The sequence below is a fragment of the Lethenteron reissneri genome, chromosome 3, assembly GCF_015708825.2.
Source record: "Lethenteron reissneri isolate LAM-NWPU_2019-01 chromosome 3, ASM1570882v1, whole genome shotgun sequence".
Lineage (NCBI taxonomy): Eukaryota > Metazoa > Chordata > Hyperoartia > Petromyzontiformes > Petromyzontidae > Lethenteron > Lethenteron reissneri.
In genome coordinates, this window is record NC_083781.1 from 195,760 (window position 1) to 219,843 (window position 24,084).

The 24,084-nt window shown below is 48.7% G+C and overlaps 1 protein-coding gene across 1 annotated transcript; it reads right to left on the minus strand.

Annotated features, from left to right (window-relative positions):
• Nucleotides 1-2,192: 2,192 nt before the first annotated feature.
• On the minus strand, nucleotides 2,193-24,084 carry LOC133344665 (uncharacterized). Its single transcript, XM_061554714.1, has 12 exons — nucleotides 23,932-24,084; nucleotides 21,621-21,786; nucleotides 20,233-20,275; nucleotides 18,507-18,605; nucleotides 17,307-17,533; nucleotides 15,683-15,786; nucleotides 14,464-14,642; nucleotides 7,085-7,524; nucleotides 6,293-6,405; nucleotides 5,280-5,553; nucleotides 3,126-4,946; nucleotides 2,193-2,293 (listed from the first exon to the last, which is right to left on the minus strand). Exons 2-11 carry the CDS (start codon nucleotides 21,775-21,777, stop codon nucleotides 4,030-4,032), a joined length of 2,553 nt encoding a protein of 850 aa, XP_061410698.1. The 5' UTR covers nucleotides 21,778-21,786; nucleotides 23,932-24,084; the 3' UTR covers nucleotides 2,193-2,293; nucleotides 3,126-4,029.

Here is a 24,084-nt window from a genome sequence, read left to right on the forward strand (position 1 = left end):
CCAGTCTTGGAGAGAGATTGGGTCTCAGCTCGGTCGGTACAGCTATATGCTGCGATGCGAGTCTTGGAGAGAGACTGGGTTGAAGTTCCCCGATATGGCCGACGCGTGCTACTGGTTGTGATGCCGCGTCGGAAAGGCGGTGGGGGTGGTAACACGGAAATTCCCCCCCGATATGGCCGACGTGCGCAGTTTTAGGATGGAGGCGCCAGGTTGGAAAGGCGGGGGGTGCTAACGGTTGACATGTAATGTCGGTGGTGGTCCTCATTCAGGGCTGCTGGGACGCAAGCACGGGATGCCTTTTGGAGATGCGGTTCGCGCGTGCGGCCACCATTTCTGGGCAGGAGCAGGCAGATTTATTTTGTTTGTGTCATGTAAATTTTATATATATTTAAAAATGTAGATACTGGAGCAGCCCTGAAGTGCGACTTCTTTGCCCAGTACATGGGTCGACCCTGAAGTACGACTTCTCGACCCGGGACGTAGACAGACGTCCGGATTAGTGTGTGAAGAGGGATGCTCGACATGTTGGTCTTCACCTTCTCACCACCTGACGGATGGGAGGTTGGCAGGGTGGTGTGGAACCCTGCCATCCATGCGGTGGTTGTGCATCCAACGCGTCGGAATCTGTATATTTGTTGTTATTAATTCCCCGTTTTCTATGCGGATCCCGAGGAGGGCTAGGTGTGCCGCGGGTCGTTTGTTCACGTGTCATTGCTTCACCTTTTTGTTGATTGATGCTTGTGTAATAACAGCCATAGAGGGTTCACGTGGGGATTGGCTTGCCGGTCCTGCTTTGTAGCCAATAAGGGTTGAGACAGAGAACATGGCCTCTGCGTGATTGCGGCGTGTTAGCAGGGGGGAGTGGCCTGGCCATTCGGGGCCCCAGCTAATGGGGAGCCGGATCAGAGGCGTGGTCCCGGGATTGACAGGGAACCATCGAGAACGGTGAATGCTGTCTACGGAGGATTGGCTGGGGGGTACCACGTGACGAAGGGATTAAGAGAGAGAGAGAGAGAACGATCGAGAGGAGACTGGGGAACGAGCAGAGCAAGAGCCACGCGCGTACGGGGGCTCTGGGTGCCACGTGCGCGGTGGGAACTTGGTGTGAAGTCTGCCTGCTCTCTGTTGTCTGCCAGCAACGGAGAGTGTGTGAGTAAAGTGTATTGTGGAAGTGGAAATAAAAAGGACCGATTCCGAAGCCGTCTCAGAAGGATTATTACACTTGTATATAGTGTAGAGTTGTACAGGTTGGTTATGGTATTTATGGTTGCTTTCTTGTTCTCTTTTCTTTTCCTGTTGAGGCTCGCGTATTTTTTTTCTCTCTCTCCCTTTCGTTAATTTAAACTTTCTAATTATTGACAGACGGGACGGCTGGAGGCTACATAGAGGGGGGTAATGTAGTGACATAAGAAGGGAGGGGCTGCTGGGGGCCAGACGCTTAAGCCTCTTGGCACCAGGCGTTGGGTTCTCAGGCGGGTCCAGACGCTTAAGCCTCTTGGCACCAGGCGTTGGGTTCTCAGGCGCTTAAGCCTCTTGGCGCCGCCAACGGGGGGGGGGGGGCTCTGTGTGTGCTCTGTGGGATGTCTGGTGGCGCACACGGCCCCACCCCTCGTTGGACCAGGCATAAAAGGAGAGCTCCCTGGATGATCGGGGCCCAGTTGTAACTCAAGACCCAAGACCCACGACCAGCCATCTGAAGACCCTGGGATGCTGTGAGAGCCAGTGGTGGGACTCTGGAACTCCCGACTCTACGACCTTGTGAGGGCGAGTTCCAGAGCGTAGCCAGAGTAGAGTATCTAGGCTGTGTACCTAGGCAGTGTACCTAGGCTGTAACAGAGTATCAGGACTGTTGGAGAGTTGGACTGTTGGAGTGTTGTATTGTAATAAAGAAGTTACCTCTACAAGTGTCTCCGGAACCTGTTACAAATGCATTCCAGTTTCCAACCTGACTTGGGCTGCATTATTCATCAGTCCTCAGACTTTCCTGAGCAAATACAACTATTGTTTTTGCTGTCAGGGTAAAAAGCACATTTGCATGTTTGTAGAGAATGACTTTTAGCGCTGGTTAGGGTCTCCCGAGTTTCGGGTAACGCTTTGACTAATTGGCCGATATTTAACTAAAAACGTAATTATTATTCTCATAGTTGTTGCTGTTGTTATTGTGGTGCATTTAGCGGCAAAGAGTAGACTCACGTTCTCGCACTGCTTGCAGGAGAAGCCCTGCAGCTTCCTCCGCTCGTCTTTATTCCGCACCACATCCACGTACGCAAACCCGGGCTGCTCCGCGCCAAGTCTGTACAACCACCACCAAAGACAAAGATCCCCCTCGTATAGCCTTTCCCAGGATTTTGAGGCAAGTACTGTTAGCGAGCAGCACATATGAAGGCTGGTATGGCACAAGAGGTGGGGGGTGGCTAACACTACGCCCGGCCGTATTTTTCTCCCCAGTTGCGATGTTTATACACCGCACCAGGTACTCATTGAGGCTGAGTCGACCTAGGGGAGTCCTAGGACCGGTTCAGATAATCGTCACTGGTGTTGGCCGTGAGCAGGAATCCAACATCGGGTTGCAGAGTTCGTAGCACCGGGCGCTAACAGCTACACTACCACAACCACCATCAAAGAGTAATTCCTGCAGTCACGAAAGCTTCAAATCTAGTTTGAACCACCATCACACCACCACATCCTTATCACCACCACAGCTATCAACACCACCACCATTACATAAACCGCCATTTGCCACTAAGTGGCAGTGACATCACCATGGCGCTTGTGCCAGGCTAGGTCAAGTCATCATTACATCACCACCACAATCATCACCATCATGACCACCTCCATCAATACCATCACCAAAACCACCCCCCCCAATCATCCCCGCCAAGACCACCTCCATCAACATCCCTACCACAATCATCATTAACACCATCGCCACCAACACTAAAACAACCAGTTCCGCCACCAACACCAACGCAATTACCTCCATCATCACTGACACGACAACCAGCATGACTCATATCGACACCAGCACCACGTGTGCTATACTCAGCAGCTCGGCATGAGATGTAATATTAGACAGGCAATGACTTGTGTGTAGTCTCATGCCAGACACAATCCCAGCAGCTCACCTGCCACCTGCGCCCACCTCCTGCCCACAGCCCTTCTGTGTTGGCGCTTTGGAACACGTGGTGTCTAGCCGATCCGGGCTGTGCGCAGCAGTGGAGATTGGTCGTTTGGTGCTGTGAGCGGCAGCAGTTGTAACTGGCTGATTGCCGCTGCATGCTTGAGCGTTGGTCGACTGGTTGGGGTAGCGTGGGGTGAGCGATGGTCGGCTGGTCATTGCAGCGTGGGTGACCGGTGATTGGCTGGTCATTACTGTGTGGGTGAGCACTGGTTGACTGTTCATTTCTGCGTGGGTGAGCGATGGGGGGCTGGTCATTACTGCGTGGGTGAGCGATGGTCGGCTGGTCATTGCAGCGTGGGTGAGCGATGGAGGGCTGGTCATTACTGCGTGGGTGAGCACTGGTTGACTGTTCATTTCTGCGTGGGTGAGCGATGGGGGGCTGGTCATTACTGCGTGGGTGAGCGATGGTCGGCTGGTCATTGCAGCGTGGGTGAGCGATGGTGAGCTGGTCATTACTGCGTGGGTGAGCGATGGTGAGCTGGTCATTACTGCGTGGGTGAGCGATGGTGAGCTGGTCATTACTGCGTGGGTTAGCGATGGTCGGCTGGTCATTGCAGCGTGGGTGAGCGATGGTGAGCTGGTCATTACTGCGTGGGTGAGCGATGGTGAGCTGGTCATTACTGCGTGGGTGAGCGATGGTCGGCTGGTCATTGCAGCGTGGGTGAGCGATGGTCGGCTGGTCATTACTGCGTGGGTGAGCGATGGTGAGCTGGTCATTACTGCGTGGGTGAGCGATGGTCGGCTGGTCATTACTGCGTGGGTGAGCGATGGGAGGCTGATCATTACTGCGTGGGTGAGCGATGGTCGGCTGGTCATTGCAGCGTGGGTGAGCGATGGTCGGCTGGTCATTACTGCGTGGGGTGAGCGATGGTGAGCTGGTCATTACTGCGTGGGTGAGCGATGGTCAGCTGGTCATTACTGCGTGGGTGAGCGATGGTGAGCTGGTCATTACTGCGTGGGTGAGCGATGGTCGGCTGGTCATTACTGCGTGGGTGAGCGATGGGAGGCTGATCATTACTGCGTGGGTGAGCGATGGTCGGCTGGTCACTGCAGCGTGGGTGAGCGATGGTGAGCTGGTCATTACTGCGTGGGTGAGCGATGGTCGGCTGGTCATTACTGCATGGGTGAGCGATGGTCGGCTGGTCATTACTGCGTGGGTGAGCGATGGTGAGCTGGTCATTGCTGCGTGGGTGAGCGATGGTCGGCTGGTCATTGCAGCGTGGGTGAGCGATGGTGAGCTGATCATTACTGCGTGGGTGAGCGATGGTGAGCTGGTCATTACTGCGTGGGTGAGCGATGGTCAGCTGGTCATTGTTGCATGGGTGAGCCATGGTCAGCTGGTCATTACTGCGTGGGTGAGCGATGGTCAGCTGGTCATTGTTGCATGGGTGAGCGATGGTCGGCTGGTCATTGCAGCGTGGGTGAGCCATGGTCAGCTGGTCATTACTGCGTGGGTGAGCGATGGTCGGCTGGTCATTGCTGCGTGGGTGAGCGATGGTCGGCTGGTCATTACTGCGTGGGTGAGCGATGGTGAGCTGGTCATTACTGCGTGGGTGAGCGATGGTCTCCTGGTCATTACTGCGTGGGTGAGCGATGGTCTCCTGGTCAGAGCTTCGTGGGTCAGCGATGATCTTCTGGTCATTACTGCGTGGGTGAGCGACGGTCGACTGGTCATTCAGGCAGAAGGACACGTACTCCTCTCCATCACAGGTTCTGTCAAAGAGGTCGTCCAGGCTGTCATTGCAAATGTACGTGGTCTCTCTGCCTGCACGACAGATAAAACAATAAAAACAATCACACTTTGCCCCTCGGATGTTTGTCCACGCAGTCGACATTCACGGAGCTGTGCCCAACTGCTCACTCTGCTGTCATACAAATAAGGTGGTTATCGTGTTGCCCTCTGAACCCAGCGACCCGAGTTCAATTCCCGGCTGTGTCTAAACATCGGTCCTGGGCCCTTCACCAACGCTGACCCGCAATACTGACCAGCGTGGTGAGCTTGGTCCAACAGCCACCGTGACCGTGATGGCACTGGGTGGCGGTTATCCGGCAGTGGACTGGCAAAGGAAGGGCTCTACAGCGGATGGGGCTAACATACCGGCTGCGGAGCCCTTGCGGCCACTGCTCGGGGTTGTAGGTGTCCAGCAAGCTGCCTGTTGGACAGGGCGCCTGTCTGCTCGGGAGGACGTCACCATGGCGTCGCCGCCGCCGTCGTCGTACCGCCCTATTGCACCGCTGTGCCTCAGCAGCACGCTCTCGTTCACAAAGGTGCAGTCCACGCTCAGGTCCTCCGGGCCATGATTGTCGTCGTTGCTGCTGTCTCCATCTCTCACATCTGATGCACTTCCGCCAAAACGGGGGCTTCTTGGAGCCTTGAAGATTGAAAGTGCAATATTCAGATGTCACTCGATTCACAAAAAGGGATGTGGCCATGAAAAAACATTACGATGAAAACGAGAGTTTGTGAATCGGAATGGCTTTCCCCATTAATTTGGTACTAAAGTTAGGGATGTGTTTCGGACAGTCATTGCAACTCTACTCCTAACCTAAAAATATATACACCTGTATCAGTCAGAATATTTATTGATAATGCGGGAGGAAATCCGATGAGCGTTACGGCAACAAACAGACCTACACACGACGATAGGAGTGAAAAGTATAGGAAAGGTAAGCAAATCACTTAAAGAGGTACCCACACTTTACCACACCGCACACAACCTGACGTTGATCGACTGTGCTGCAACCCATTTACCGTGTACCGGTAGGTGGACAGAGGCGGGCGGGCGGGCGGGCGGTGGAGACGAGGGGATGTTACAACAATACAAAAAACAAAATCACTTTTCATAGTAAAACATTTTTAAAGAATGTAAATATTACAACGATCAAATCATTAATTAGAAGTTAAAATAATTAACCTTTCCAGGAATGACTGGAAAGGCGACGCGAAGGCGGTTTGGGGACACAGCCTACCGGGTGGCTTCTCGCCCGACGATCTCACGGCGCGAGCGTGGCTATGGCGAAGTTTCGTCCACGCGGAAGTTCCGTTGCGTCAATTGAGCAGCGTCCGGAAATTGGTAAGTGCGTTCACGGGAGACCTCGCGCTGCGTCTACCTGTGCCGTCGGGCTGTCCTCATCATACTGGGAGAGGCAAGCGGAGGGGTCAATGCGCCACAGCATCATTTCGGCCCCATCGGTATCCGCCGCCGGAGTAGCAGCTGCGGCGCCTGGCACAAGCGAGCCACATACAGAGCGAAGCACGGATGTCAAATACAGGGGGAGGGGGTGGGGTTACACTAAACATGCCACACAAAGACCACGCACAGACCACATGCACACATGCCACACACAGGCCACACAATATGGCAAGACCCAAATGGCAACACAACTTTTAACTAAAGTTGAATTAATATTGGGTCATCTTAAACAGTTATAGTGACTCCCTCCACCCCCCTCCGCCAGTAACAGACAGATGGACAAATCTAATGCATGAATGCTTTCAACCTTAGTAGCGAAGCTATTAACTACTATATTTATTTTACCAGGGTAAGGCCCAATGAGTAATATAGCTTGGTTTCAGAAGCGACCTGGCCATAGATGATAGCTCAATGAAGTGGCTTATCGCGTAGAAATTTATAGCAGCCAAATTCTAAAAACGCGTGATTTTGATTGTAAATGTGGATGGAAAACCCGGAGGACCCGGAGAAAAATCCACACGACCACGGGGAGAGAGAGACACCGCAAACTCAAAATATACAGCAGATGTCAGGGTCGGGATCGGACCCACAACGTCCTGTATACCAGTCGAGGTAGTTAACATCTCTCCACTGTTGCACTCCACCACAAAGCATGAATAACTAAACCCCCTCCCGCCCCACCCATGGCGCTCGAGCAGACGTCCCGTACCCGAGGAGGTGAGCACGGACGCTGCCCCTCGCGCTTCCAGCGGGGGGGAGGTCCCAGTCGCCACTCGGCTCCCTGAGGCTCGCCGCCCCGGCTCTCCCCAGTCGTCGCTCGTTGCCCGCCGCTGCCCCCTCCGCCACCACACCGCCTCTGCAGCTGGGATCTTCCAATCGGCAAAGTCTCGCATCACGCCGGGGACCGCGTCGGGTGGCGTGGTCCCCACATCTTGCGCCTCTTCGATTGAAGCGACGGTAAAAGACCCCGGCGGTGCAGGCGGCTCCTGGCTTGACAGCTTGCGGCCCAGCAGCGACGGCGAGTCCGCGTCAGTCTCCGCGGAGGCCGGGTCAGGCGAGGTCGGTGTTGCCGCCTGGAGCGACCCGTGGTGCAGAGGCCCCAACAACCCCGTGTGTCCGCACGCCCTGGGGGGCTTGCGTCCACAACGGCTGAGAACAGAAGTTACTAATCGGCTGCGTTGGGTGGTGGCGAGTTAACGATACATTTATATTTATGCGATCTAACCCAAAATAACCTTGATTATGTTCCTACCCAGGCTTGCCAGGAGGCCGCACACCAAAGTTTTGGACTCCACCTGTTACATCTGTATGGGATAGTGTTTCTCCCTCGCATGCGGGGGATCTCTCCAGATGCTCCAGTTTCCACTCACAGGTAAACGCTCATTAAACCTTTCCCATTTAATCGATTCCAAACGGAATCCATGGTAAAAGGCCATGTGGTAGGGGCATGTGGCACAGTTTGGCGCCAGCTATAGTAGAGTGCGGCAGTGGTGCCGCTACCACTGGCGGAGCCAGTTGGGGGGGGTGGGGTGGTTTATTAGTAACTAGCGGTAAGTACCCGGCGTTGCCCAGGCGAAAAAGACAGACACACACATCGACTTGCACACACTTTCAATGTACATGAGTTTAGCGTAAGAAGCAAGGAACAGCAATATTGATTGTCCGCACATCAACATTATGATTGTAATATTTGGCAGGTGATTATTTAAGAAAAAGGTTTCTATCAACGTGATTTGACACAATAACAAACATATCAACGCAGAGCAAGTTATTAATAAATTATTAGTTGTGGGCACACAAACGAAAATGTGAATTCTAGATTTGAAGCTTTCGTGACTGCAAGGATTCATACTCTTAGTTTGTTCGGTAAAGTCACTTAGGTAAAAAATTTAAATAAAAATTAAATAATAATAAATCACGACGTTTCGGAGGCAACACAAATCTCCGTCATCAGGTGGGACTGTCACAGTCAGATTTGCTGTATCAAGTGAGGCAGGGATTCCAAGATACAAGTTCTTAAATACAGTACATAAAATCCGTGATCTAATTCCATCTGTGAAGGATGTCATCCCTGACTTGCAATACCCTGGAGTCTATAAACTGAGTTGCAGCTGTGGTGATTGTTACATTGGGGAAACGAAACGTCATGTCTCTGATCGTGTACGCGAGCACAAGTCAGATTTGAAACACGGCAAAATTGAGTCTTCCGCCGTTGCCGATCATTGCTACAACGCAGTGGGCTCTCATGATATTGTTTTCTCCGAGACCAAGGTGCTCTGCTAACCCTCTGGCTACCATCAAAGGTTTGTACACGAAGCCATTCAGATATACAAACACAGACATCATTTCAACCGTGATGATGGGTACAAACTTAGTAATCATTGGAAAGATGTTATTAACCATGCAAAAAAGATTTAACTACACATTTTTGGACCATCGTATCTGACAGGCACTATTTTACTTTACCGAGTGTTAACATCCCCAGCGTTTAACAGTACTCTCCTTTTTCGTATTTGATTTTCAGCCAACACTGGTAAAAAAAAAAAAGAGCATTTTCGTTCTCTTCTATCATGTGCACCAACAGGTACTTGTGCACAAACAGGTCCATGTACACGTACTCCCTGTCCTCTCTTTTAGCCACCCCCACCCTTCCAATACGTTATCATGTACAACAACAGGGGCTTGCACACAAACACGTCCACGTCGACGTCTACGCACATCTCTTTTAGCCCCGTCCCCCCCCTCCCAATACGTTCCATTCATTGGCTACCACATTCTGATAAGCTCCCCCCCCCTCCCCCTTAACTTGTATTTAAGAACTTGCATCTTGGAATCCCTGCCTCACTTGATACAGCAAATCTGGCTGTGATGGTCCCACCTGATGACGGAGACTTGTGCTGCCTCCGAAACGTCGTGATTTTTTTATTATTTTATTTATTATTTTTTATTTAAATTTTTTACCTACGTGACTTTACCGAAAATGTAAATATTTGCAAGTTGATTATTAAAAGACCAGGTTAATGTCTACATGAGTTGAGCAAAAGAAGCAAGGTATTGGAAAATTAGTTGTCTACACACAAACATTAATAATGTACATTCATTGTGTCTTTCGTTAAAGTCACGTAGATAGAAAAATAATGAAAAGTGTAAAAAATATCACACAATACCATACAAGAACAACAACCGCCATTCGGCACTAAGTGGCGGTGACGTCACCACAACGCTTGTGGCAGGCTATGTGCACCTTGAGGCCACGTGAAGTGTTGAACGCATGCTGGCAGGAGGTGACGGGGCAGACCCAGATGCGACAGGTCGATTGACTGAGACGAATGGCTGATGCACCACCTGTGCCCCCTACTGTGCCAACTTTCTGTGCTTTAGTCACCCGGCGCTCTGCCCGTTGTTGTGAGCGTCGCTCCTCCGCCCTCCGTTGTTGTTGGAGAACAACTGGCTCCAACTAGCAGTAGCGGTCCTTAACGGGCCTCCTCCACAGAGGCCGATCTTGACAGCACTGGTAGCAGTCATCGGCAAGTCCACTCAGCTTCACATCCTCCTGTACCACATCACTCCATCTCTTCTGTAGCCCGTGCCGTGCCCGTTTAGCCCCCACGATCCGGCCGAACAAAAGCTGTTTAGGCATGCGGTGGCTGAGCATGCGGGCTACATGGCCCAGCCAACGCAGCCTTGCCTGCCGGAGGAGCTTACCGATGGGACTTTGGCCACATCATTAAAGGATTTGTGAGCTCCTCACACAATCCAGCCTGATTAGACCCAGGATGGATCATAGGCAGGCCAGCCTAAATGTTTCTAACCGATGAAGATGTTCCATGTGGCCGAGAAGACCTGAAGCTTCGTGCGGAGCGACAGACCAGGTAGCTTCCACACAGCGCTATGCAACCGATGAAAAGACAATGCCGCTCGACTGATTCGGAGTGAGAACTGTTAAACCGGAGCCGGTCATGAGCACACTGCGCAGGTATGGGCAACTCTCCACTCTCTCCACAACTGCCCCATCAGCAATTTGGAGTTTGTGGCGGTGGAGTGTCCGATGGTACAAAATACCCAAGCAGGTGCTTAGTTTTGGTGGGGCTGATGGCAAGGTCCCACCTCTAAGTGGCAAGCTCCAGGTTCAGCAGCAGCGCCTCCAACTCCTCGTCTGAGTGAGCAGCAATTACCAGATCATCGGCATACATAACATGGTTGAGCAATAGGAAGCCATCCCTCGACCGCACCCGGGCATCGATCAGCCTCCCATTGTATCTGTACCAGATGGAAATTCCTCCGGTAGAGCTATTGAAGGCTTCACGAACTACGTGGTAAAATAGATGTAAAATAATGTGGGAGCCAGAGAACATCCCTGTCGCACCCCAAGGTGTACAGGGGATAGCTCCGACTCCTGGCCACGTAGTTTTAGCCGGGCCCGCTCACCATCATGAAGGTCCTTAATGATCGTGAGCAGAGGGAGAGGGACTCCGAAAGCACGCAGAACAACCCAGAGGTCAGGCCTACTGATGGTATAATAGGCATTGACCAGGTCAAACACATTCCTGCAGAGGGAGCTGGTAGGAACGTTGGGTTGCTCGGTCAATGGCCAGGGTCAACGGCGGCGTGGTGTATTCCGCAAATATGGCTGACTGTGAGGGTGGGCACAAGCCGGCGTGAGTAGGTTATAAGGGCATCACGGGGTGACCAGCCCCTCCCCACCCAGCCCCACCCCTCCCACCCCCCACCCAGCCTCACCCTCCCCACCCAGCCCCTCCCCACCCTCCCCTCTCCACCCAGCCCCACCCCTCCCATTTTTGGATGCACGATGGACGGGCGAACGGACACAATAATCCCCTGTGGGCTGGTGTAACCAGGAGGTTGCTACCAGTATAAAGCAGAGATATAGGTCTTGTTGGAATTCCCTACACCTCAGCTGTAGCAGACAGACAGAAAGTATGGCATCTGTGCAGAAACGCCCTTTCCTAAAACCGCAATAAAACCGCACAATACAATACACACCATGCTATACACACAATACGATACACACCATGCTATACACACAAGACTGTAGACACAATACCACACACACCATGCTATAGACACAATAGCATAGACACAATAGCATACACACCATGCTATGCACACAACAGCAAACACACAATAGCAAACACAATACTGTAAACACCCGACTATACACACCATGGTATAGACACAATAGCATACATAGAATGGTACACAAACAATACCAAACACACAACACTGTGTGTATGGTATTCTGTGCTTGGTATTGTGTGTATGGTATCATGTGTATAGCATGGTGTCTATGGTATTATGTGTATACCATTGTGTGTATGGTATTGTGTGTATGGTGTTGTGTGTATGGTGTTGTGTGTATGGTGTTGTGTGTATGGTGTTGTGTGTATGGTGTTGTGTGTATAGTGCGGTGTGTATGGTGTTGTGTGGATGGTCGTGTGTGTATAGTATGGTGTGTATGGTATTGTGTGTATAGTACGGTGTGTATGGTGTTGTGTGCATACCATTGTGTGTATGGTATTGTGTGGATGGTCGTGCGTGTGTGTATAGTACTGTGTATGGTATTGTGTGGATGGTCGTGTGTGTGCATAGCATGGTGTGTATGGTATTGTGTGTATGATGTTGTGTGTATAGTACGGTGTGTATAGTACGGTGTGTATGGTATTGTGTGTATGGTACGGTGTGTATGGTGTTGTGTGCATACCATGGTGTGTATGGTATTGTGTGGATGGTCGTGCGTGTGTGTATAATACGGTGTGTATGGTATTGTGTGGATGGTCGTGTGTGTGCATAGCATGGTGTGTATGGTATTGTGTGTATGATGTTGTGTGTATAGTACGGTGTGTATGGTATTGTGTGTATGGTACGGTGTGTATGGTGTTGTGTGCATACCATGGTGTGTATGGTATTGTGTGGATGGTCGTGTGTGTGTATAGTACGGTGTGTATGGTATTGTGTGTATGGTGTTGTGTGTATAGTACGGTGTGTATGGTATTGTGTATGGTATTGTGTGTATAGTGCGGTGTGTATGGTATTGTGTGTATGGGGTTGTGTGCATGGTATTGTGTGTATAGTACGGTGTGTATGGTATTGTGTGTATAGCACGGTGTGTATGGTATTGTGTACAGTAAAACCTTGGATTGCGAGCATAATTCGTTCCGGAAACGTGTTCGTAATCCAAAGCACTCGTATATCAAAGCGAATTTCCCCATAAGAAATAATGCAAATGATTCGTTCCACAAACCAAAAATACTGTATTCATATAAAAGTTATTAATACAAAATACCTTTTTCAATTTTTATTATTTAAATTAAATAAACAAATCAACTAACAAGAGCATTGAAACTGCCCAAGTAATTAAAACGATCAAAATACCGTACATTGCGGGAGTAACTGATAAACTAGCCAGATGTTTGGAAAAACAAAACATCCGAGTCAGATTTGGCACGGTACATAAAATACAGAATCTAATATCTGGTACAAAATATGTATTACCGAAGCTATCAATAGAAGGTGTGTACAGGATTAACTGCACGTGTGGTAAATGTTATGTTGGGCAAACAGGACAAATGATCAGCACGAGACTAAAAGATCAGAGAAATATTACATTCTCCCAAATGCAACTGTCAGCAATAGCAGAACACGCATGCCAACAAGGTCACTCAATTGATTTTGATAATATTTTGTGCAAAACTAGCTACTACTGGCCAAGACTTTTTAGAGAATCTATCAAAATTGAAATAAATTAAAATAGCGTTAACCGTTCGGATAGCTACTGTTTTAGTGCTGCGTGTAAGAGATCGTCAGCTAATAAATTATTTAAATGCATGTCTACAAAGGGCAGTGTACTGCAATAGTGATTACCGTTGGTAGGGCTATTTGAATAAACACAATAGACAGGAAGGACAAGTTCAAAGGGCTCGCACATAATGCACATGCATAATGTACGTTGCCTCCGGAATTCCCCCCCCAAGAGCGCAGAAGGGTGGTCAACACATCTACGCCTCTATACAAGTGTAATGTGAGGATATATCCGTCTCACTGACGTATCACAACTCGTCATGATGATTGGCTCTGCCGGTTCTGGTCCATAGCCAATGAGGGGGAAGCCTAGGGGCGTGGCCCTGACGTAATGGAAAGGTGACAGCTGTAAGGAGAGGATTGGTTCTGCTGGCTTTGGCTACAGCCAATGGGGAGATGAGTCAGGGGCGTGGTCCCGGGAGCCTACGAGGGAGTCTGGAATATTCCATAGAGCCTAACCAGGATAGGTGGTAACGTACCACGTGACCCGGGTATTAAATAGGGGTGGAGACGAACAACACGTGGTCATAACTGGAACGAACGGAGGAGGAGGCCACGCGAGAGCGGGGCTCCAAGTTGCCACGTGGCTGCACGTCTCTCGCTCTCTATCCCTTTCACACTGCCGGTCAGCAGCGTGAAGGAGAGCTGTAATGAAAAGTGAATAAAAGACCGGATTCCAAAAGTCGCCTCAACGACCTTTATTACATAAGGAACGAAACAACAGTAAGACTTCTCCACAAATCTGGCTGTCGCCTGATGAAGCTAGTTGTAATTACTGGCGAAACGTCGTACTCAGTTTGTAAATGTTGTGGCTTGGCTCTCCAACACACCGGTGTGCTGTACTAGTGACGAATTGGTATGTTTTGTTTATGTGACAACCCTTACTAGTTGGCTGTGTCGGGTGGTGGCGGGTTTTAACGACACATTGATATATTTACGCGATCTAACCCAAAAACCTCTATTATGGATTCGTTCGTTCATTTCTCAGTCCACTTGTCCTGGTGAGGGTCGCGGCGCCAACATGTTGACTCGTGGCGGTCCAGACCTCCCTTTCTCTACCGATGGACTCTTCCTGCGGGAATTCTCAGGCGTTCCCAGGCCAACTGAGCGACATAGTCCCCCGCCAGTGTGATATTCATTTGCGTGGATAAAATTTGTTTGATTAAGACGCGACCGACGTTCTTTCTCAGGGGCAAACTCAAAGGTAAGTCCGTCAACGCGGAACGGATGCCGGTGCATTCGCAAAATTGCCAACTCGGCGTAACTTACGGTGTGAAGATGAAGCGTGTCTCCGGTGCGCGTGCTGGGGGACCGTCATCACCCAGCTCGGAAGGCAATGGCGTGGTGCAGACGTCCGGGGTGCTTGGGCCCCATGGGGGGGATGGCCCGGTACCTCGTGCCGGCGGTAGTGGTGATTTGGTAGCCGTGCCGACGCCACTCACGCGGCGCTGCAAAGACGACGCCATGACAAGTCGCACGGCTCAGATAGTCACTCGGGAATGCCGCAGAATCTCCAGAACTAGCACCGACATTACTAATGAACCGTGACACTTCGCCGATATCGTCGAGGAGCGTAAAACCATCATGGAAACTCTGATCATCCTCGCAGCAGCAGCAGGAGCGGCTTTTGTCTGGCCATCGAACAAATTGGTCACCGCATCGTGCACTTTCGGACGCGCTTCTCCGGGCCGTCTGGAACGCTTTTCCTTCTGATATTAGGAAGCCACTGGAAGATATGCACTTTTAAATCATCATCTAGATTGAAAACTTTTTTATTCAGAACTGCTTTTTGTGTTTAGTTTGTTGTCCTTCCTCTGCACCTCCGATTAGCACAGCTGGCTACGTATGGTGCGAAAGAAGTTCAACATACAGTACATAAATACATACAATTGGAATCAACCTTCCTGTTAACTATTTTTATTCAGACGTACACGATTGTGTATCGGGCACCTCAACGTTTGGGTTAAGCGACGTAATGATCTGGCAAAATGTATTGCTGTCAAGCCCTCCACCACCAACCACTACATATCCAAATGAAATTGTCAGGTGCGCAAGCGTTTAACGAAGCGCTAATGATTATATTTGTGTCTCGCTGGTAGATTGTCTGCGCCTAAGTGAAAGAACAATGCTCACGATAAAATGCAGAAATTTTACACGACGTTTCACTTAAAACCGCGCAAAGCAATAGGGTTTCAAGACATACATTTGGTCATGAAAATCTATGCATCAAGTTACTTCACTCAACGGTTTGCAATTGACGAGACATTTTTCAATGTCTTAACTAGGAAACAAATGCATCACAAATCATCGCCCCCTGCTGAGAAAACTTAGCAGGACCCTCTTCCTGAATAAGTGACTTGAGACTGAGTCAGGCTTTCCTGGGTAAAACAAATATTATAATAATCTACACAAACAGAGAAGAGTTGACCTGCAGATAAGAGCTATGCACTAAGTCCACCACAGTGGAGTTGGAGATGATTCCTGTCACCTTCACATCCGGTACATCCAGAGCCAGAGTGTCTGGAACAAAGATAAGCTCCTCCTTCTGCTGCCTCCTCTGGTGCTGCTGGCGCAGTGTTGCCATGGGATAATCTGGAACATCCCACATCACACCGGGCTTAAACATTAACTTGGGGTGCAGACATCACGTGCCCGAGCCTAAGCCCGTGCAGAGAGGAAAAAATTATCGCACGGAGAGCGCACAGCGATGTACACTGGTAATTAATCATGAGAGGCCGGAAGCGGAACATGTGGGTTCAGAGAACGAACGTGAATTAAGATACATCAATGTGACTTTAAATTTCGATTTAAAGCTTTCGTGACTGCAGGGATTCATCTTCTTGGTTCTTTCGGTAAAGTCACGTAGAAGGGAAGTAATAAAATAATAAAATAAAACATAATCAAATAATTCTCACGACGTTTCGGCCACAACGCAAGCAGTGTATAATAACAAATAGTATAAAATGTATATGCTTAATACAATGTACAAAGTAATATATAGTATCGTAATTGTATAGTGAATATACAGCAGTGTGATATACATTAGGGTGGGTAGAATAATACATAGTGTAATATTACAATGTATAAGGTGGTTTATAGCAATACAGTATATAATTTAATGTTGGGTTTGTCTATGGCAGTATATAGTACGGTGTAGACTCGTGTAGATGGAAGTATATTATATTTTTTACGACGTAGAATTGTAATGTATTACTTACTGTTAGTAACTCAGCTTATTGTAGAGTATATTTAGTATACTGATGATACTATGTAGTTTATACTTTAGTTGTTTACATGGTGGTTTTAGTTACTGCAGCTACATACTATTAACACTCCTTCCCTTTATTAATGCTACCCCTATCCCATCCCTTTGATGCTGCTAATCCTGCATAATGCACGGGCATAAGTAGTGCTAATCACATACCTGCATTTCCCATATCCCCTCCCTTTGATACTGCTAATCCTGCATAATGCACGGGCATAAGTAGTACTAATCACATACCTGCATTTCCCATATCCCCTCCCTTTGATGCTGATAATCCTGCATAATTTACGGGCATAAGTAGTACTAATCACATACCTGCATTTCCCATAAATATGCTAAATTCCTATTGATATGCAAATTATTTTGTCAAGACGCCCTTTCCCCCCTTCCAACCCAGCTTATATATATGCTCCAAGCACGTGTGCTGTTTCATTCAGACGCTGTCGCCTCGACAGACCTGGTTTTCACCTGAGGACGACTGCTTGCGTTGTGGCCGAAACGTCGTGAGAATTATTTTATTATGTTTTATTTTTATTATTTTATTACTTCCCTTCTACATGACTTTACCGAAAGAACAAAGAAGATCAATGTGACTGTTTGGAAAAGTGGGGGCTTGAGTAGATGTCGCAAGAATGGATGACGGCTGACGTATGAGACTAGTGACGGAATGGCATCCAATGGAGGGAATACGCTCAGGAGGATGAGACCACACGAGGCGGACCGATGGATCGTGGCATCACGGGACGGCGAGCGATGGCAACGGTGTGTGGAAAGGCCTTCATCCAGCAGTGGAGAGACAGGCTCTTGACAACGACGATTGATCTGTTAAACGACGAGCGGAACTCACCGTGGCTCCGCTCCAGCGAGTGGTGGCGGTAGCGTACGCGCTTCCGCACAGGGCTGCCCTTGTTGAGTCGCAGGGCAGCAGTGCGGCCCAGCTGCTGTCCATCTCTGCCCCACATGCTGCCCTTGGAGCCTGCACCCTCGGCGTTGTCGTTGCCCTCGTCGTTGTTGATGTTACCCTCATTGTCACCGTGTCCCCCGGGCTCCTCTTGGATCGTGACCCCCGACTGCCTGCACATGCCCAGCCACCGCACTCGCTCAGCGAGAGAACTAAAAGCCGACCCCGCAGCCAAAAATGTCGTACAACAGCCAAGGCTACCGTAACTTGAATGGAGCAAGGGTAACGCTGTTTTCTTGAATCAGGATTTGTTTCCCCCTTTGTCGTCCCTTGACGTTATTTCAAAAACGTAGGCCATGTGTGCCTGCATCACGTTCCAACTCATTTGTTGAGAACTGCTTTATATGTTTAGTTTGTTTGTCCTTCCCCCGCACCTCCCGATTGGCTACGTACGGTGAAAAATAAGTTTAACATATGTACATACATTCAAGTGACCTCTAGTCCACACAGCAAATGGCAGCACTTTCCTACAAACCTTGCCACACAGGGTGATGTTCATCACATGATAATCAAGCCTATGTCTTTCTTTCATTCTCAGAGCTGGAATTCAGCAAAATTACATGTAGAACCAAATTTTATACGATGCGTTTTTGCAATGTGCAATCGATTATAACTTGCCCGACACAATCAACTCGCTACACATGAGAACCTGGCTTAATCACAGGCAGTTGCCTGGATTTAAACTATTTTATTTTATCAGGTAAGGCCCACTGAGCTATATAGCGCTTTTTCAAAAGCCACCTGCCTATCACAAATGATAGATCAACGAAGTGGCTTATCACGTGGACATTTATAGAAGCTAAATACTCTAAACGCACGTTGATCTAAATGTGGAGGGAAAAACCGGAGGACCTAGCGAAAAATCCACGTGACCACGAGGAAAGAGACACGCAAACTCGAAATATACAGCAGGCAGGGTTGGGATCAAACCCACGACCTCCTGCATACCAGGTCGAGGTAGTTAACATCTCGCCACCGTAGCGAGATGAACCCAGGATCTCAGTAGGACCGGCTCAGCGTGCTGAGTTTGGGGCTAAGAGGCCCTTGCGTGGCCTAAACGGCCCCAGTGTGGCCTGTGGCTCTCACCACTGATGCTGCAGCTCCCGAATGGTCTCCTTCTGCCTTTTGAGCTGCTCTTTGAGACGCCGGTTTGAATCAAACACCTCTTCCAGCGTCAGTGCATCCCTGCCACAACACCCCAGCAGAAACCATAATTTTGTAAAGATTACGATTGCTTTTTTGTTCCCATTTTTCTTTCATTAAAAGAGACGATGATAGGTAATTCCAAATTGGAATTGTTTATTCATTTACTAGGTAAAGCCCACTGAACTGTGTAGTTCTTTTTCAGAAGCAACCTGGTCACAGATAGCTCAATGAAGTAGCTTATCCTGTGGAAATATATAACAGCCAAATACACGAACCACATGTTCATTCTAAATGTGGAGGGAAAATCGGAGGACCCGGATAAAAATCCTTGTGACCACGGGGGAGAACATGCAAACTCCAATATACAGCAGGCGTTAGTGTCGGGATCGAACCCACAAACTCCTACATACCAGATGAGGGAGTTAATATCTCGCCACCTGAGTGTGAGGGAAGAAGCAGAAATATTGGTGTGATTTACAGTGTTGGGGGTGGCTGGGCGAGTGTGTAAATGGGTGGTTGACTGGTTGAGTGAGTGGGTGAGTGAGTCGTTATGCGAGTCGTTGAGCGAGTGAGTGTTGTGACCTGCAGCGTGGTGGTTGAAGACTGTGGTCGAGACAAAACAGTCTACCTGATAATCCAAGTACTGTAAAACCTTAGATTGCGAGCATAATTAGTTCCAGAAACGTGTTTGTAATTCAAAGCACTCGTATATCAAAGCGAATTTCCCCATAAGAAATAATGGAAACTCAGATGATTCGTTTCCACAACCCAAAAATATTCATGTAAAAATTATTAATACAAAATACCTTTTCATATTTTTATTATTTAAATTTAATATAAAGTAATCAAATTTATTAATTAAATTTAATTGTGGCTGGTGTGAGGGAGAGATGAGAGAGAAGAGAGGAGGAGGGTTATTGTGTAGGAGCGACTTTCACCGTCACTAACGGAATCACTACCATGTGTTGGCTCACTGGAATCTTTTTGTTTTTGTGCGACTTTAACAAGGAACCTAACCTCCTTTTGAAGATTTCGTGGAAATGTGACATTGCATTGTCGTTAAACAGATTCATCGCTCGCACTGCTACAGCCTTATTCAGGTGGTGCTTTTCTATGGATGTTGACTATACGAGTGAGGCACGCCGACTGAGACCGAGCATGGGAGACGATTACCCACAATCCCGCAGCGAGAGAGATAAGAACCATCGGCTCAGTTGTGATCACGTGACGCTCGGCAGACAAAGCGTATACGTAGTACTCGTATTGCAAGACCTCGCTCGTTTATCAAGTTAAAATTTTTTTCAAATTTGCTCGTCTTGCAAAACACTCGCAGACCAAGTTACTCGCAATCCAAGGTTTTACTGTAATTGGTTCCTTTACCGATTATCGGTTCCATTACTCAACTAGTCGGATAAAATGAGAATAGTTATGGTAAAAAAAAGGGAGATGTAGAATCACATGACACTGGGCTGTCCTTATTTCCTTTCAAAAAAATGTGTATTTTGCAGGGGGAGTGGAAGTAGGGGGGAGGGGGGACACCGCCTCAACTGACTTATTCCGTGTATTACTGTTTTTTTTACCAAACCTCATCCCGTTAATATCATAAACAAAAATTTCCGTGCCAAAATCGAGGCCTTTACGAAAAAATTAGCGTTTCTCAACTCACAGGCAGCGCTCCTGCTTGAGCTTGTTGATCTTGTCGAGCAGGGCTGAAGGGGATGGGAAAAGAGAAAGGAGAGAACCACACTGGCTGCTGTTATGCCCTGTAAAAGTACAACCGTGATAACCGCTCACAAGACTAAAACGGACCACCAGGCTTGCTCGAAAACGGCGGCTTTGATGAGGATTTTATTGACGCAACAACCTGCTGCTCATATGCTCTGTTGTTCATTGATAATACTAACTTATATACCCCAGTAAAGCATCAGAAAACTACTTATTTCAGCAGGGTCCCTGCTATATTGACATGTTTGGTCAACACAAATGACATTGAATGTCAGAATAAGAATCCGAATATGAATTTGTTCTGGCGAAATCTGATGAGATATGAAGCTCTTTTTCACAATTGTCCAGTCATGGTGGGTCAGCAAGTTACAACAAACAACAGAGCAAACGATCGGACTGCAAATTATAGAAAAGAGATAAGCGAGGAAACTGGAGAATTTGGAGGAAACCCATGCAGAACAGGGGGAGAGAATATACCAACCCCACCAATACCCGCCATTCACCACTAAGTGACGGTGATGTCATCATGGCACTTGAGCCAGGCCAGGTGCACTTTGAGGCCATGTGAAGGGTCGAAGGCTCTCTGACAGGAGGTCGCAGGACAGCTGCCATGGGTTGACGAGAGGACTGGCAGATGCACCAGCTGTGCCCCCTACTTTTCCAAACTCCAAAAATCCCCCATGTACCCTTAACAGACTGTTGGGGCAAGTACTGTTAACGAGCACCTATGAAGGCTGGCACAGCACACGAGGGGGGTGGGTGGCCAGCACCACGCCCGGCCACCTTTGTTTCCCACAGTGGTGATGTTTTTACACACCGCACCAAGTACTAATTTGAGGTTGAGATGACCTAGGGGAGGACCAATTCAGATAATCCGTCACTGGTGTTGGCGGTGAGCAGGAATCGAACCCGAGTTTGTAGCACAGCGCGCTAACCGCGACACTACCGCTTACTACAAACTCCAACAACAACCACCATTCGCCACTAAGTGACGGTGACGTCACCACAGCGCTTGTGCCAGGCTAAGTGCACTTTAAGGCCACGTGAAGTGTCAAACGCCCGCTAGCAGGTCACGGGACAGACCCAGGTGCCATGGGTTGACTGAGATGCACAAACCCCACACACTCATACACACACACACAACAAACTCACACAACACTCACACTGTAAAATATGGGGATAATCTACAAACTTCTCGCAGAAAGGTGCCTGAGTTAGTAACTGAACCCAGGTTTTTCTTGCTATGAGGTACAAGTGTTACCACTGCATCACCCTGCCAACCATGGACCACCCTTCGCATGAAATGTGTCTGGTCTGCTCCAAACTCACCCTCAACTTTGCGGTTGTGAAACTCCTTCAGCTGTGACAGAATTCTGTGGAAGCCGATGTCACCGCTCTGCCCTGGGCTCCCACTCAATGCGGAGTTGCTGAGCAGAATTGCAGGTGGTCTTGGGGAAGGGGAGAGGCCCGAGACCCTCTCTGCCATGCTCAAGTCCTGCATTCATAAGTGTGGTTGGACATCACCTGTGAATGCAAGCTATGCAACTGTGAATAACGACAAGCACCATATAGATGCGTGTTTTGAAGACTATAAGAGCGAGGCCTTCGAGTCAGTTGATGACCAGGATATGTGGGCAATTATGGACAAGATAGGTTTCTCCAACTTTTGATGAAGATCCTGTTTAACAACCGAGACTTTGCAGGGAGAGTGGCAGTAAAGCTTTTACATTCGTCTTTTGAGTACAACAACGTACACTCCAATATTGATACTATGCTCTAGGGCAGTATTCTTCACAAATTTTCAGTGGGGGCCACTTTCGCCAATAGGACATCACCAGTGTGTGAGGGCCGCCACACATTTGAAACCATTGGGGTTTACAGCACGATGATGGGGAGAGGGGTGTTTTGACATGTTCTGTATTATCGGGGGCCGCACTAAAGGCTACCAGGGGCCGCACTAAAGACCACCAGGGGCCGCCAGCGGACAGCGGGCCTTGCAATGAAGGACACTGCAGTAGGGGATCAATTCAACATCACTTTGAAGACACGAATAATTAGGAGACATACTGAACAATCCTTTATGCTAACGTACAGGGCATGTGCACAAGAGACTTAGTATTTGACTGCAATGGTACGATGAACTACTATATACAATCATGATACTACCGTACTGAACTTTGTGTTACAAACGAGAAAAAACTTCAAAGTGAGAATGTTAGAAATTATTTCACAAACGTATAACTATGAGAGCAATTAAAATAGTTTTAGCTGTACGCATGACCAAACGCAGCCCCCTCAAATGCGTGACCACTGTGCGTGCGTTAGTTATTTTTGCGAACGCTTTACAACATCAAAGTCTATGAATGAGCTCAAGCCTCCTATAAATCACGTGGTTCGCTGCCCCCCCCCCCACTCTTGACTCCCTCCGTGCAGCTCACTTCTGCTCGCTCCTTCTCTCTTCCCCCTCTCTTCTTTCCCCTATCATCATCCCTCCGTGGTCGCGATGATTTTTTCGCCGGGACCTCCCGTTTCCCCCCCTCCGCATTTAGTATCAACATCACGCGTTTAGAGTGTTTGGCTGCTATACATTTGCGCATGATAAGCCACTTCGTTGGGCTATCATTTGTGATAGAAAGAGTTAAATAGGTCAGTGGGGCCTTCTTACCTGGTAAAATCAAATTGGTTAGTTTTTCGTTTTCATCTTTCTTCATGCTGCTCATCTTGAGTCGTGCTCTCAATGATTGCTTGTCTCAGGAACTCCCGTCCCGGCCTTCTGTCCCTTTCTCAGTAATCTTTTTTATCCAACATTTTTTTTACCAGGTAAGGTCGACTGAGCTATTCGCTATGTTTCAGAAGCGACTGGCCACAAATGATAGGTCAATGAAGCGGATCAACACGTGGAAATGTACAGCAGCCAAATACTCTCTAAACACGTGATGTTGATGATAAATGTGGAGGGGAACACCGGAGGACTTGGAGAAAAATCCAGGTGACCACGGGGAGAGACACCGCAAGCTCCAAATATTCAGTAGCAGGCATCGTCAGAGTCGGTGTCGAACCCACGACCTCCTGCATACCAGGCGAGGGAGTTAACATGTTCCAGCCACCGCGGCGCTTCTCACTGCCGTCTCCTCTGGCTACCCTTGTACAGAAGTGACTCAACTCTGCCCGTCCCGTGGTGGTGTTGATGCAAAGGGCAAAATGTTTGCATAACAATCTCCTAAAAACTGTTGATCGGGAAAAATGTTTAAACCTTAATTCTCATTACCCCCATTGCGTACACAATTGCAGTCTCCAAACTCGTATCACACACTACTCGTCTCTACTGGCCTCTCTTTCTCTATTTCATAATCAGAATATGAATTTACACTGGAAGAATCCGATGAGCTATAAAGCTCTATTTCTACAGATTCCAAATAAGGGGCACGGGGTCAGAACGTTACAATACACAAAACCACGATACGAGTACAAAGTGTAGCAAAGGGTAAACAAATCACGTTAAAAAACTCATTTTCTCTGAAGAATACGGGGTAAAGCGTATGGGGTGTGACAATTATGGGATTGTGGCGACGCAGGCGAGGCCCGGTGGTGTAGGCCTCCCCCACCTCCTTCAGCGTGAACGAACAACGCGGCTCCGTACCGTGGTCAGCCACTGCAGGGGACTCTCGCTCGCCGCGATCCGATAATCGATGTTAAACGATGTCGATCGAAGGTAAAACAAAATCCGACAGTTGAGCACAAATTTAAAACATCCCTCGCGTTCAACTCCCGCCTCGGGTTTGTCGGCTTCCGC

What these genes read in the sequence shown, in the direction of transcription:
- LOC133344665 (XM_061554714.1), bottom strand. Translation starts at nt 21,777, where the DNA reads ATGGCAGAGAGGGTCTCGGGCCTCTCCCCTTCCCCAAGACCACCTGCA. An exon ending in CTCAAGCAGGAGCGCTGCCT is followed by an intron (nt 18,606 to 20,232) that starts GTGAGTTGAGAA and finishes GTGTTGTGGCAG; the next exon opens with GGATGCACTGACGCTGGAAG. An exon ending in GTCCGTGCTCACCTCCTCGG is followed by an intron (nt 6,406 to 7,084) that starts GTACGGGACGTC and finishes CGCTTGTGCCAG; the next exon opens with GCGCCGCAGCTGCTACTCCG.